Below are 16789 nucleotides of genomic sequence, written 5' to 3' on the forward strand. Positions count from 1 at the left end.
AACATTGACAGATACCGACAGTGATATCATTGACAGATACCGACAGTGATAACAGCGACAGATACCGACAGTGATAACATTGACAGATACCGACAGTGATATCATTGACAGATATCGACAGTGGTGACATTGACAGATATCGACAGTGATAACATTGACAGATATCGACAGTGGTGACATTGACAGATATCGACAGTGATAACATTGACAGATATCGACAGTGATAACATTGACAGATATCGACAGTGATAACATTGACAGTTATTGACAGTGATAACATTGACAGATATCGACAGTGATAACAGTGACAGATATCGACAGTGATATCAGTGACAGATATCGACAGTGATAACATTGACAGATATCGACAGTGATAACATTGACAGATATCGACAGTGATAACATTGACAGATATCGACAGTGATAACATTGACAGATAACAAGTGATATTGACAATAATAACAGCACACGGCGAAACTAGTAGACAGAGCCTAACTATGCCAAGTATACGTTACCTCGTAGATTAATGTTGAGCCTAATTAACAAGGCATTGTCTCCGACAGCCTCCTTCACCAGTCATATCCGCCTAATCGATCCAACCCTTTCCTTTACAATGGTGGAAGATCTATGTACTCGTCGATACACTGACGGGCAGGTCTGTTAGCACATCCTCGCCAAACACTCCCATCAATGTTAGGATATGATGTACGTTAGAACACCGAGTAGTATCTGTCAGTAGGGGTAGGGCAACTCTGTCTCTACGATTGCATGTTATTCCTGGTTCCCAGCATCACACACGCTATTCAATGCATGAGCATATTAGAGGTTAGCACGTGCTATAACGACATGGCCTCAGAAGTTAGTTTTAGTGTCCCGGATATTGCGGTCAATATCTGAGCTGGTCCACTCCGATTCCAGCGATTAGACATTTGGCGGAGAGTGGTCAATACGTGGCGTAGCGGTAGACTGGACCATGTACTGGTATGTAGTCTTCTAAACCCTAGAGCTCGCGGTGTTTGACATTATGTGACAATCCATACGTCACAGTTAAACTGCCTGATCGATGGAGAAAAGTTTGAACTACTCGAATTTTTAACGTTAAATCAGTACAAAATCCATTTAACACACGTTGAAGAATTTTATGGGAAACGTTTAAGCAAAATACCAGACCAGGTCCTCAATATATGTATTATAGACTTATGAACACAAATGCCGGTGACATGTGCCATAATAATTTGTGTAAGAAGGGCTATTTGAGTATTGGCTTTATTACTAATTACACGGTGTTGCTAATTGTACATGTTTAGATAAAGTCTAAAAAAGAAAGAAATATTCTTCGTAAATAGCATGCAATAATTTGTTTCTTAAAACAATTGCCCCGTCATGTCTAAATGTGCTTTCAACATTCAGCAGTATTGTCGCCGTTAACATTCAGCAGTATTGTCCCCGTTAACATTCAGCAGTAGTGTCGCCGTTAGTTGGCTGCCATAAGCAATTACACATTTATGAGAATTTAAATTGTAAAGAATCGGCGGTGGGATTCCAAACTATTACAACGATCTACAATGGAAATATTCACAACTACATAAACACTTCAACCAATGATTGCTATAAAAAGCCTTGTGTACAGATCCTTGATCCTGTAATTTTTTTAGTCGATGACTGGTGCTATAACAAGCCTTGTGTATAGACCCTTGCCCCTGTATTTGTTATCCAATGACTTATGCTATAACAAGCCTTGTGTACAGATCCTTGATCCTGTATATTTTATCCAATGACTGCTACTATAACAAGCCTCGTGTACAGACCTTTGATCCTGTTACCCCGTTATCGGAGAACAATAGATATTCACTGAAGACTGTGAGGGATGTAGTCTGTTAATTTGGTAGGAGAGCGATAGTTATCAGTCACAAGGAACATATATGTGACCCTAAATTGTGTCTGCTTTAAACAGAATCCCTACAAAGTGAAATGCAATCTACGGACAGTCGCCTTCGTAAGTTTAGTAATCCCAAACGGCCGACGAATTGTCAAATACTAAAATAGACTTTAGACACGAAATATATGAAATAAACATTGAAACAAACAATACGACGTTGTTTATGGTTTGTCGCACAATTGATATTAATACATTGTCCATTCGCGGTCTTAATTAAAGCAGTGCTTTTTTTTGCTTTTTTTTTTTTACATAAATTTAAGGTGTGTCGTTTCTTACCTGCTCTTTAGAGTATATTGTGTCGAAGTCCCATACCATATTGAACATGATTAAGCAATATAAAATCAACGTATACACATATAAAAATGTAAACCTATACAATAATGACTGGTAGCTGTACAGGGGAGTGTCTAGGGACAACTCAGATTAATCGGAAAATACTGGGGACGCCTGAGAACGCGTCAGGACGATGCGGATGCTAATTAGTTACAGATGTGACCTGCCATGCAATGGTTTGGAAGCACCAGCATAATTCAGCAATAACAATGCATAGACTCCAACAAAACTCGATTTCAATTCTAAGAGCACCATATTGCTACAAGGTATAATTTGTAACGCGTTTGTGATATTCCTTTCCGCTGACAGCATTTCCATTGCACGGGTTTTAACAGTTTCAGTACGTACCTTTGTCGGAATGTATTCATTTCTGCCAGTTTTCAGCCAATCTCTTAGTGTCTCTTTAGTAGACTTATAGTTGCTATGACATGTGTTTCGCCAAGCAACAGTATGATGTTTATATTAGTGATTGCCTTTTTGTTATATATAGGCATTTCTAACCTTGTTAAGAGATAGTATTACTCAGTCATAACATCAGTCTCGTTCAAACTTCGTCAATTTCACTTTTGAGACATGCAGTTGTGCTGTTAAAGTCTGGGCGAAATTTTAATTCGATAAATTTTGCCCTTTGTTTTTTCATTTCTTAATTTTTTTTGACTTTATTAATATAATCTTTTTAGAAATGCTATCTTTTCTGAGAATGTCTTCACTCAACATTTGATGGGTGTTATCAGTACTCTTTGTCAAGGGATTATAAATCTCCCAACGATATTATTCCGACGTCATACCATACAACTTAGCGTACGGTATACAAACGTTAAAACATAGCCACAAAGCTCTCAAATCAAGGTATTGTGTGAGAGTTCCTATGTCTATGAGAGGACAGCTGTTATTTGATGAATTCTGTACCAATCACGTGGACTCCAGACTTTGCCTCTAAGTCGAGCAGCTGATGTTTGCCGATAATGACAAATATTCCTTGTCCCTTGTGTTCCAGGAAGTGCGTGCTCACATACCGAGATGTAAATGTAGGATTTCACTTAGATCCATATAATGTATTTACAACTACTTGACATAACTGGGGACAAAGCCTTGGTTAAACCCGTCAGCGCCAGCTGAGTCGATATTAATACAGTCTTTGGCAAAGTTACGAGTTAGATTCATCGTCAATCAGAAACCTGTCAGTGAGTATAGTTTAGGATAGTCTGAACATTGTGAACACTGCCTGACCATAGCATGATTGTAACTACCGTCAAAAAAAGCATCCTGCGTGACATTTATTGTATTTCCTACCACCAGACCAGGTTTGTATCTTTTTAACTGTATTTGTTAAGAAGGACCTGTCGCCACCGGTGTTCTATAACAGAACGACAACCAAAGTCAAGTTGTTGTGTAATGTGTAACACTTCTATCTTAACAATCACTGTGGGAAATCGCTCACACACTCATTGTACAGACAGATTGGATTAAGTGCTATACACATCCCAAAGGCACGGTTTCGAGCGAATAATTTCCGGCGTATGCCAGCTTTGTATGAGAGAGCGACGTAAGGATATACATGCTCATTTAAAAGACATTTCTTTCTTTATTGAGGAAAATCTATAAATCATAAAAACGGCCTAACACTGAACCCAGTTGTTCAATGGCAGTAATCAAATTCTCCATTCCCGTGGACCACAGGCTCAGTGTAGGTGAAAGGTCTTTAGTCGTGGTATGATGCATGGTAGGGATCGAGCTGATGGTAGTGATGTTAGGGCTGATGGTAATGATGTTAGGGCTGACGGTAGTGATGTTAGGGCTGACGGTAGTGATGTTAGGGCTGATGGTAGTGATGTTAGGGCTGACGGTAGTGATGTTAGGGCTGACGGTAGTGATGTTAGGGCTGACGGTAGTGATGTTAGGGCTGGCGGTAGTGATGTTTGAGTGGGCTGGCGGTAGTGATGTTTGGGCTGACGGTAGTGATGTTTGGGCTGACGGTAGTGATGTTTAGGCTGACGGTAGTGATGTTAGGGCTGACGGAAGTGATGTTAGGGCTGACGGTAGTGATGTTAGGACTGACGGTAGTGATGTTAGGGCTGACGGTAGTGATGTTAGGGCTGACGGTAGTGATGTTAGGGCTGACGGTAGTGATGTTAGGGCTGATGGTAGTGATGTTAAAGCTGACGGTAGTGATGTTAAAGCTGACGGTAGTGATGTTAGGGCTGACGGTAGTGATGTTTGGACTGACGGTAGTGATGTTTAGGCTGACGGTAGTGATGTTAGGGCTGACGGTAGTGATGTTAGGGCTGATGGTAGTGAGGCTAGGGCTGACGGTAGTGATGTTAGGGCTGACGGTAGTGATGTTTAGGCTGACGGTAGTGATGTTAGGGCTGACGGTAGTGATGTTAGGGCTGACGGTAGTGATGTTAGGGCTGACGGTAGTGATGTTTAGGCTGACGGTAGTGATGTTTGGGTGGGCTGGCGGTAGTGATGTTTTGGCTGACGGTAGTGATGTTAGGGCTGACGGTAGTAATGTTTTGGCTGATGGTAGTGACGTTTGATCTAAGGGACGTGATGTTACTGCTGATGAAAGTGACGTTTGGGCTGGCGGTAGTGATGTTTGGGCTGACGGTAGTGACGTTTGGGCTGGCGGTAGTGATGTTTGGGTGGGCTGGCGGTAGTGATGTTTGGGCTGACGGTAGTGATGTTTGGGCTGACGGTAGTGATGTTTAGGCTAACGGTAGTGATGTTTAGGCTGACGGTAGTGATGTTATGGCTGACGGTCGTAATGTTAGGGCTGACGGTAGCGTTGTTTGGGCTGGCGGTAGGAATGTTTAGGCTGACGGTAGTGACGTTTGGGCTGACGGTAGTGATGATTGGTCTGACGGTAGTGATGTTTAGGATGACGGTAGTGACGTTTAGGCTGACGGTAGTGACGTTTGGGCTGACGGTAGTGATGTTAAATCTGACGGTAGTGATGTTTAGGCTGACGGTAGTGATGTTTAGGCTGATGGTAGTGATGTTTAGGCTGACGGTAGCGTTGTTTGGACTGACGGTAGTGATGTTAATTCTGGCGGTAGTGATGTTTAGGCTGATGGTAGTGATGTTTAGGCTGATGGTAGTGATGTTTGGGCTGACGGTAGCGTTGTTTGGACTGACGGTAGTGATGTTATGTCTGACGGTCGTAATGTTCAGGCTGACGGTAGTGATGTTTAGGCTGATGGTAGTGATGTTTGGGCTGACGGTAGTGATGTTTGGGCTGACGGTAGTGATGTTATGTCTGACGGTCGTAATGTTCAGGCTGACGGTAGTGATGTTTAGGCTGACGGTAGTGACGTTTAGGCTGAGGGTAGTGATGTTTGGGCTGACGGTAGTGATGCTAATTCTGACGGTAGTGATGTTAATTCTGATGGTAGTGATGCTAGGGCTGACGGTAGTGATGTTTTATCCGGGGGTTGTGATGTTAGAGCTGATGTTAGCGATGTTTGGGCGGACGGTAGTGATGTTTAGGCTGATGGTTGTAATCTTTGAGCTGAGTGATGAAAGTGATGTTTGGGCTAGCGGTAGTAGTGATTGGACTCGGAAGACAAAATGATGAGAGAGGAATGTGCTGTGTGTTTCGATCGCATTTGAAATATATATTTTTAAAGTATGTATGCAATGGTCAAACTGGAATTTTGACGATCTATACAAATGATCTGGGAAATATCTATCCCAGACTTCTTTCTTGATTATTCAAGCGATCTCCTTTATCACAACGAATAATGTTATAATAAACCTCTACTATGGATTTTACCCCAAAAAAATCTACCTAATCTATATAGTGGTATATTTATTTAATAGTTTTCTTGTTTCTACCAGAGAACACACAGAAGCAGACGAGCGTCACGGACAGAATGGTAAGACCAAGGCCGGCGTACGTGATGTAATCCTTCAGATTTTCATTCATCGCCTCTGTCACAATCAGTTTAATCGTGGCTACGTGGCGTCGTTTCACCCAGCAGTTATAGGGGGCGCTGTCGTACAGCCGCAATGCCCTGATGTGGAGTCTGTTGGCGCTGTCCGTACGAACCCGTCCCCTGGTCTGCCGTCTGATGGCAAGAGGGTCGATGGCGATCGTGCCGTTCTGCCATCTGATCAGGGGTGCCTTTCCTGGTTTGACCGGACATTTCAGGATCACATTCTTACGTGTAACTTCGAAAACCACGCTCCTCTTTACCATAGGTGGAAGTGGTGGCTTGTTCCTGTAAAAGGACTAATATTATATATATATATATTTGAAATTAATCGCTATGGAAGTGACGTCATACATGTAACTTAATCAATATTCATTTCATCATCTGATATCTTATTGATGAATAAATCAATGTTAAGGTTTTTAGGTTTTGATACTATCTTACAAAAATCTGTACATTGTTACATTGATTCTATCTTTTTAGTAAGAAAACAAGATTCTATGACTTGATAATTGATTATACCTGGTGGTTGTATGAGCTATCGTTCCTTAGATACCTGGTGGTTGTATGAGCTATCGTTCCTTAGATACCTGGTGGTTGTATGAGTTATCGTTCCTTAGATACCTGGTGGTTGTATGAGTTATCGTTCCTTAGATACCTGGTGGTTGTATGAGTTATCGTTCCTTAGATACCAGGTGGTTGTATGAGCTATCGTTCCTTGTACACATGTTAATCAGACAAGGACATACACAACACAGTAGGGAAACCCCAGAATCTATGGCGCGGGAAGGATGTCATAATTAAATATTTTTGCCGAGGCAAAATTCGATTTCTGCTTAGGCAAAATTCGATTTCTGCCTAGGCAATAATCGAAACAAAATTATTTCTGCCTAGGCAAAAATCGAATATTGCCTAGGCTGAAATATTTTTGCCTAAGCTATATTCGATTTTTGCCTAGGAAATATTTTATTTTTGCCTACGCAATATTTTTTTTTTTTGCCTAGGCAAAATATTTAATTATGACATCCTTACCGCGCCATAAGAATCAAGATAATATGGGACTAGTGTATGCGTACAATTAGTCAGGGAACAGATGTTAACAACATTATATATATCGGGATTCAAGGTTAATACCCTACTTGGCAATGTCTGTGTTGATTGCAGGGAAATGTGGTTTGTTTGTGTTGTGACTTCAAAGATACAATGTAGTTAGCCGTTGGTAGTCCCGAGGATAAACCGTGGTATGAAAAGTGTTTGTTTGGAAATAAAACAAAAAAGGGGGAGAGTGTTATTATTAGTAATGTTATCAACTCACTTCATTGAGTAATACCCCGGCTGGAGTACCTCCACCACCTTCCCGTTTTTGTCTGTTACATTTTTAGGTGGTGCTACAGTTGGACATAGCATGTAACAATACTCCACGATGGTTTCACTTTCCCTACGTCGTATCGGTCTGAGTTTGGCGATGTCGGACGGGAGGACTGTCGACCGACATGGTATACCCCGGGGGTAGAGCTCCAGGATAGGTAAATCTACAGGTTGTACGGGGACGGTGAGGTTTACCTTATCTACCATACACAGTCCCACTTTGCGGCGTTGTCCCATCCTCCCACACCTGTTGCAATCGCTCCAACCAGACCACAGGGTAAACAGTTTCAGGTTATTCTCTGCCAGGGTCTTTAAAGGTAAAACATTTCGCCTATCAGAGCCTTTTATAATTTTTCTTCTTTCTCTGAAAAGGACATCAACTTGATATATTTGCTCTATTTCTCTGTCACGCATTCTCACACAAATGAACTGCCCGGCATCACTGATGTCTACACCGGATATAATAAGTGACATCTCATCTGTCAATTTAAACTTTGAGTTTACGTCAACGTAACGCATTGCACTATCTCTTGCACTCATATGTTGCCATTGAATATCCAAACGCCCAGTATCTTGATCCGGACGCAAACACATTGGACATTTCAATTCAATATTTTGACCTTCTAAAGACAAAACAGCAGTAATATCCAGTTTGTCCGATTGGGTTGCTTTCCTTTTCATTAAACAACGGTAGTATGCTTTAAAAACTTGTAGAGCGTCTGCAGGAGAAAGTTCCCATCCAATTTCTCTGTATGCAGATAAGTCAATAGCTTCCCTTTTCTTCTTTGTTGCTCTCTCCGTTCGGGCTCCTTTAGACGTATGAAGCTGCAACATATTTTGAATAATTTCATCTTCCTCGCTTTCACCGCATCCGTCACAATTTTCATGTTTATAGTTTGAGTCATATATTAAAAATAAAAGTGCTATGGTAAGGAATAGAACCGTGAAAATACACAGCAAAGAAATTTTATGATATTTCAGCAATGTTCTTCCTGTAGCTTCCATGGCGGTAATGTTACGTCATTGTGACGTCATATCCCCTCGACATGTCAGTGTACTGGCGGCAACGCCAAGAAAACACATTTGCTGTCTGACATGTGTATGCTCAAATTCATACAAGAGAAAAGACGACTTTGGGAACAAATAGAGAACGGGTGTTTTGACGTATCCTGATGTGCACTGCTTGTCCACTGTAGATAATAACTTACGGACTACCACCTATGATGTTACATGCAAAGGACAGCTCAACTTAAAGGAGCCAGAATGATCCGAAATTAACCCCATCATACTGTTTGATGCCGACAGAATCGTTTGCTACATACGACAACACGGTTCGGTTGAGTACAGAAGACTGAGATAAGGTCTATCTTACCTCGGTTTTTGTATGTTGTTACTAGAGTTATCTCGCTTGAATCATTAGTTCAAATATCCGAACAAAAACCAATCACCTAAATAAGGCGGGGTGACCTGAGGTGTGTGCAATACATACTTTGATATAGGCCTAGATATCAAGTTATCGAAAACAAAAATAATTAAACTTTTCCTCGACAGCATATCGGAACTGTTACTCTGTTTACTAGAAAGTAAGATGGGACCGACCTTTCGACCTGTCGAGTTTTCATCGCTCAGGCTATAAACATAATAATTTTTATGTGGTTTTCACATTTGTACCAGTGTATCGCGAAAAAGCACCCGATCATATCCTTGATTTCGAATTCCTTACTTTCCATAAATGACATTTTATGAGTTGATGGGACAATAACAGGCATTCCCTCTCTCCCGTTTCTTCATCAGTCAATGAAACAACAAATATATAAATGTCTGTATATCGAATAAGTGGGAAATTCAGTTTTTTAAAGTTGAAAACTCACCTAAGTCATGTTTGTAGAGTAGAAAACATACCCGGATCATCTTTCCTCAGTTAAAAAAAAACAACCACAAAAACGGAAAACACCGGGGTTATAAGAGCCAAATATCTCGATATTTTATCAAAATTTAAGGTCATAATTCAAAGGTAATTTTACCAATTCTATGGGGTCCCTAGGGGTCCCGTTTTATTTCCACAAACTTTTATCGGCTTCCTGTTAAGAGGCTTTCAAGAAAGTTAACCAATCTATTCATACTAACCATCATCTTGTTTGAAGACTGTTTCCATAGGTAAATGATGCAGATGACGTTTCTTCTTCTTTGATAATAGTTTCCCTGGCAGGTATCGCACTCTCAATGATTCTTTTTTCTTTTTAATATTTCTGTACCAACCTTACCAGAAATAACGTTATCTGACCTTTTCCCGTCTAACGAAGTTCAGAAAGGAAAACGAACCCATTGCAACGACAATTTTTTCCCCGGTCTGACGATATTTTTATTCATTTTTGTTAGGTCTCAAAACATTTACATAAAACAATATGTTCATTATATTATCAATATGATGATATCATATACGTGTAAAAAAAAGTCATGATCTTTAAAATACTGATTAATAACATTGCATGTTTGAAACCGAGATGTCTGGACACAAGCATTTTATGTTGAACTGGAAACTTCGTCCATAGCTATGAGCGTCTGTCCTCCGCCCAATTGGACCCCGTTCCCTTGGAGATAACCCACACTCTACGGTATCTATAGACAGGGCAGGGTGTGAGTAATTGTTCACATTTTTATGGTTAATTCTTTAGTCTTTACATTTCTGTGTATGAAAACCTCGCCATGTTTATCACAGGACACAGTTCCTACAAACGGTTCCCTCTGACATATTGTTACTTGGTATTTAGCACAGGCGCTTGCATAGAAAATATCACTTTCGATTTTTTTTTGATATGACAGCGGTATGTGTAATATGTAAGAGGGAAGGTTGGCAACTACGCCACGAGCGAAACGGCACCCCATCTCACTTCAATCGACTAAAAAACACATTTATTCAAACTGACACGGCGCACACTACATGCGACCGTCATCAGAAAACATTCATCTTTAACCTACCGTGCCACTCAATACGAATTGTTACATCCAAAACACAATAATCCGTGAAAACATCGCCGAATTCCTCGCTCAGAACGCCATTTCTCAAACTGCTCCCTGAGCCTGTCCAGATTCTTCATTTACATACGGGGTTCAAAGGTCATGCGATTATATGATCGTCAGTCGTCAGGTGTACTTTTGGGGGTCATCTCCGCATGCATTTTGTCCGGAAAATGCTTCGGCTCGCTGAAGAGTTTCATCTAATTTACGATTATTTGAAGAGTTTCGTCGATGAACGATGATTTATAATCATAAATTATTCATTATTTTGAACGTTAGATTACCATGCACCGTATATGACAGTACACAGCAGGCGCGGATCCAGGAATTGGAAGGGGGGGGGGGGGGGGGGGGGGGGGTCCAGTAATTTAGTGGTAATGTGGTAATGCGTGCGCCATAGGCGGGAGCCGAATTTTTTTTTGGCGAGGGGTCTGGGGGCCAAAATTTCGGAACAAAATTTCGGAAAAATGAAATGATTAAATGATTATAGCAAATTTTGCAATCTTTCGAGAATAAGATTTTCGATAAGTGGAAAGGGGGGAGGGGGCATAAATTGATTCACACAGAACGTCACTATCGTATCGTTTTCTAAATAATGAAATAATTGTCACAAAGGTAGAACAAAATGCTTATTTATTGATTAACTTTTGTCAGTTTACTGAAATCTGGACGAACAAAAAGAAAAGTGAATCACGAATAAGACTGTCATCAGGTTACTGGAACGTATACATGTGTACCAACATTACTTACTTCAGACCAGTTCATTTATTTCTGCACATTTTACAAATATCATGTCGTCGTCAAATACGAAAATCATACTTCAGACCTGCCAAACGATTTGTACGTTGTGATCTATGATCCATCATCAATTTATTTTCATTTCCCACGATGTTAGATTTAATGTTTGCTAGAAGTTCTTCGAGTTCAATCCAAATTTTATGAGTACATCTATCACTGTATGATAATCGAAATATTGAGTTCCTTCAGTCATTTTGTTTTAAACCCCTTTTTATTCAAATTTTCGAAACAGTATTACTTTCTTACTTGATTTCGGTTTTAATACACTCGATATCATGCAGTTTGCCCCTTAGTGTCTACAATCAGGGGCGGACACAGGATTTTCAAATAGGGGGCGTGCGAAATTAAAGGGGGGGGGGGGGGGGAATCCGCGGGTACTCCCCCTGAAATAAATAGCAGGTAAATGCAAAATCCTGCATTCTAGTGTATTTCACGATAGATTCATACCTGGTGTGTTTTATAAAAACAAGTATATGAGAGATGTTTTTTAATGATTTTATATTATTATTTCGCTGATTGATACGGGAATTCGTTTTTTAAGATACCCTTACTTTGACAATTTTAGGGGGTGGGGGGCTTTAAATCCGCCAGTGACAATGTCAAAGAGTTTAACGCATTGTAAAATGTATTCTTTGTAATACTCATTATCTATTTATTCCACTTTACATCGCTCGCATATATAAAATTTAAGTTATTGATGAATTACCTGATTAATTGAGTGTGTAAGCATCACGCTACTCTAATAATAATCAAGCTGGCTGAAGTGCTTACAGAATTATGAAACTGAATTAAAATGAGAAAGAAAAGAGAATACTTGAGGGGGAAGTAGTGGTTATTTTGTGTCAACGCCAGACTTTTATAGTATTTTAGGGCTAACGCCAGAATACCCAGAACAACCTCTTATTCTTATCGGTATTGTGTGTGGTATATACATTTTTAACTAGTCATGTAGGGGTCCATTTAAAAAAATTGAAGATTGGCATAGCCCTAAATAGATGGCAAGTACAATAAAAAATCAAAATATCAAACAACTATCAGCTATTACCCCATCAAAATTTTAACTTCGAAAAATTCCAACTGATACTGCTTGTTCATGGTATACGTATAATGTCCCGGCCCTGTCTTGAACAAGTTATTGAGCACCGTTATATGCAATCTTTTTGATTGAAAACGAAGTTCAACAACTACCGAAATGATGCAGTTGAAGAAAAGGAAAGGACGATCTCATCACTGCATGGCATTAAAACATGCTATCTTATTAGTCCGTGATATCGCAAACGACGTCCTGTGCATGCACCTGTGAAATAAAGTATGCCGAGATGACCCAAAAAAGAAATCGAATTTTGCCTAGGCAGAAATCGAATTTTGCCTAGGCAAAATTATTTTTGCTTAGGCAGAAATATTTTTGCCTAGGCAAAAATATTTAATTATGACATCCTTCCCGCGCCATATACTTTAGCATATTGAAATACATATCATCTTGTCACATTACAAAATCAGTCTAGGATGTTCATAATTGAATTATAAGAGTTTTTAAGTCGTGTTGTCGTCTGCTATCGTACACTCTAAGCAACTGTCATTCTGTCACTGTTACATTGACCATGTGTACAGGCGAGATAATATACTATGGTGGCTGATTTCGGCTATATCTCGCCATGCGACAAAAATAACGTACTAATGCGACGGGGCGATATAATCTTTATGTTGCGCTGTCGCGTTCATTTTTTAAAACGCATGGCGCGCTTCGCTTTGCGCAAGGCGCGTTGTCACTCTTCGATTGGCGGGGGCAGTGGAAATCCCTGACCAGCTTGATGAGATAGCGTGCAAATGAGGGTAGCATATAACGCTTTCCAATTCCATAATGCAATGTGAAAGCTGATGTCTGATGTAAACAAAAATGGCCGAACGAAAACATTCTGGGGGCAGCAAAAAAGAGAGATAACAATTATGACAAAGACAACATTCGTAGATATCTTTGGAAGAAAAATAGATCATTTGAATGTCATCAAAGAAGAAACTTAGTAAAGAAAGGTTAAATTCTACTTTTTGTACGCCATGCCCTGAATCGGACCGTTTCCTTTACATGCACTATGAACTTTTTTTTATCTCCATAACGTCCTAATGAAAGAAATACAACTTTTTGCAACATTGGGTCTATGATAAAGACGTTGTTGAGATTAAAATAAAGTTCATAATCCGAGTATTGTAAACCGAATTGACCCGAGACCGGCGTATACATTTCAACCGGACCAATGCGGCATAGCGGTGATGTTGCCTCGCTTTCGATATGCATCCATGGCATGGCATCATTCTTTCAAATATAGTTTCCATTTCTGCTATTTATATCAGCGCAGTTTTCTGGTCAAGCTGGACACTAGGCAAGGAATGGACATCTGGAGGCAAACATTTTAAAACACTTTTAAATCTAATCCCTTTAACAGAATTTGACACATTTCCTTCTGAAGGTTTTTTTCTCTCCAGTTTCAAACCGTACTATCCTTGGTTCACGCTTCCTGATTTTATATAGTTGCATACTGCCTGTATTTATATAGGTTCATACTTCATGTATTCTATAAACCGACTGGCTTCACGAAACGCACCTTAACGTAAACTTACGCCTATCGTATACATGTATTATGATCCTAAACGTAATCGTAAGTTTTTTGTTTATTTTTGGCGGGCGGTTCCTGCTGCTCTCTCACTAATTTTTGGCTAACCAACATTTCCCTCTAAACAAAGCAAGTTCATTTGTGTCACATTCTATGTCTGGTAAAGGCAGGAAAAGAAATCATGGTTTTTAATGATATCTGGGGGAAGACTCCTCAATTCGAGGATCATTGTCCACGCTCCGCCCCTTCATTTCCGAAAATAGTCATCAACATCCCTGATGACAAAGAATTTGGCAAGCTATAGCTAATGCATACAATGAAAGAAGGTGTAACTCCTTACAGTAGTTTTCAAATTGGTATGCACGATTTGAAAGTTTTGAATAATATGTAAATCAGTGTTTCTTTTTTCTGGATTTTTTCTTTAAAAAAATGAATTCTAAATTATAGTTCAAAACAGTTAATGATTAAAGCTTTGATCTAAAACAGACCAAATCTGTTCATAACACGAGTCCGATAACCAGTTTGGTTCCAAAACAGAAAAGGGCATTAACGATTAATGACTTTGCATTAGAATAATACCGTCAAATGTGCAGGATAAATAGCGGGGAGGCCAAGGTCCACAGTGTGTAAATAGTGCAGTACCAGCTACTTTTAACTCGGATAAAAACTGTTTGAAATGTATAGTGTGGAATATTGAAGGTTTATTATATAAACTCAAACATCATTTTCATGAATTAAATGAAGTGGTAGAAGATACAGATATCTTTGCATTCACCGAAACATTTCAAAAGAAACCTAAGGAACTTAACAATGCCTTTAAGGGGTGTATTGCTTTTGAAAATATGAGAAAACTTAATCTGAATAAAGCATCTGGAGGTGTGGCTGTATTTATCAAATCCGAACTTGAACCATTTGTGACGCAAATAAAGCCTGAGAAATATGATGAAATGATATGGTTAAAGATCGACTTAAACAGAACTGGTGCAACTTCGAACATTATTATTGGGTTTGTTTATTTACCACCTGAAGGTTCAGTGTTCTATTATGATAAACAAAGTGATAGTGGTATAACAATGCTTGAAACTGCCATTAACGATATGAAGAGTGAATTTAGTGGTTATGATGTTGTAGTAGCTGGTGACTTAAATGCCAGATCAGGTACCCTAAGAGACTTTATTATTGATGATGATACAGACTATATTCCTGGTCTAGAGTATGCATATACAGACACACAAAATGTGCGTACAATCCGTAACAATACTGACTCACATCTAAATAACTTTGGGTATGAACTAGTTGAAATGTGTGCTGTACATAATATGTTGATCGCAAATGGGAGAATCCCTCCTGACAACGAAGGAAATCTTACATATATCAGTGGCACGAGTGGTAGTCAGATAGATTATGTGCTTGCGGATGGGTCATTGTTTAGGCATATTGAAAAAATAGATGTATTGTCTTGTGACATTTCTAAGCACTTCCCTGTATGTTTTGAGATAAAAATTGCAGACAGTCCTCTAGATAATGACCCATCTACAGACACTGGTAGTACTGTATACAACAAATTTAAGTGGAAACCTGAAAATTCAGTTACCTTCTCATTAGAAGTAAATAGCGATGAATTTAAAGAGAGGTTTAACAGTGTATTGCTAGGCAATGATACAGATGTAGATACCCTGACTTGTGAAATCACCGAATTACTTTGGGATGTGGGTACTAAAGCCAAAATGAAATGTTCGAAGGTTAAGCCTACTGTCCGAAATGCCTTGTGGTTCGACAAAGAGTGCGAGGAATTAAAACATAGAAAGTGTACACTTTTAAATGACTTTCGAAAGACTAATAGTCCGGAATTCCTTGAAAAGTACATCAATGCCAAAAAATCATATCAATCTATGTGCCAGAGTAAACGCAAAGACTACAATGCAACACTTGAAAGTGAGCTTATAACATCTGCAAGTAACAAAAACTCTTGTGTTTTCTGGAATAAAATAAAGTGTATTCTCAAACGAGGGAACTTTGTCACTAACAATATCAACCCAAGTGATTGGAGAAATTATTTTAAAGATCTTCTGAATCCAGTAGGTCAATCTGTTGAAGATGAATTCACCACGAGTGTGTCAGACTTTCTATGTGAGCATAATCAACACTGTGAGACGTGTGTTGCCTCCAACTTAAATTCACCACTTAATGACAATATAACGGATGGTGAAGTAACGGCCGCAGTCAGAAGTCTGAAAAACAGTAAATCACCCGGTGAGGATGCCATTCCTGGAGAATTCTACAAAAGAACTCTACATATAGGTATGAGCAAATTACTTTGTAAACTTTTCAATCTTATCCTTAGAAATGGCCAAGTCCCAAAAGCTTGGTACACAGGTATCAATAACACTGGCAACTACAGAGGAATATCATTATTATCAGTGATGAGTAAAATATTTACAAAAATTGTATGTGCACGTCTAACTAACTGGACAGCAAGGAACAATATTCTACCGGAAGAGCAGGCCGGTTTCCGCAAAGGTTACTCAACAGTGGACCAAATATTCAATCTACAATCTTTAGTACAGAAATACCTTTCTAAAAAAGGAAATAAGTTTTATTGTGCATTTGTAGATTTTGCCAAAGCATTTGACTGTGTCGACCAAAATAAATTATTCTATGCAATGATACACAACAATCTACATGGACGGATATTATCTGTGCTACATGACATGTACTCGAATGTTAAGGCTGAAGTTAAACTGTCTGACGGCTCGTTATCACATCCATTTGATTGTAGTTCTGGAGTG

At 39.4% G+C, this 16789-nt stretch overlaps 2 protein-coding genes across 2 annotated transcripts in view; both read right to left on the minus strand.

The window, feature by feature from the left end:
• LOC117329280 (rhomboid-related protein 3-like) overlaps positions 1-857 on the minus strand; it is a 50845-nt gene extending 49988 nt beyond the window's left edge. Inside the window, exon 1 of the mRNA XM_033887147.1 lies at positions 516-857. The gene's annotated coding sequence lies outside the window, so the exon portion shown is untranslated. The remainder of the gene's footprint in view (positions 1-515) is intronic.
• Positions 858-6001: 5144 nt separating this feature from the next.
• Positions 6002-8822, minus strand: LOC117329287 (Ig-like V-type domain-containing protein FAM187A). The gene is made up of 2 exons (XM_033887160.1): positions 7523-8822; positions 6002-6495 (listed from the first exon to the last, which is right to left on the minus strand). Exons 1-2 carry the CDS (start codon positions 8578-8580, stop codon positions 6084-6086), a joined length of 1470 nt encoding a protein of 489 aa, XP_033743051.1. The 5' UTR covers positions 8581-8822; the 3' UTR covers positions 6002-6083.
• Between the last annotated feature and the right edge of the window lie 7967 nt (positions 8823-16789).

The sequence above is a fragment of the Pecten maximus genome, chromosome 1, assembly GCF_902652985.1.
Source record: "Pecten maximus chromosome 1, xPecMax1.1, whole genome shotgun sequence".
Taxonomy (NCBI): Eukaryota; Metazoa; Mollusca; class Bivalvia; order Pectinida; family Pectinidae; genus Pecten; species Pecten maximus.

What these genes read in the sequence shown, in the direction of transcription:
- LOC117329287 (XM_033887160.1), bottom strand. Translation starts at nt 8,580, where the DNA reads ATGGAAGCTACAGGAAGAACATTGCTGAAATATCATAAAATTTCTTTG. An exon ending in CCGGGGTATTACTCAATGAA is followed by an intron (nt 6,496 to 7,522) that starts GTGAGTTGATAA and finishes GTCCTTTTACAG; the next exon opens with GAACAAGCCACCACTTCCAC.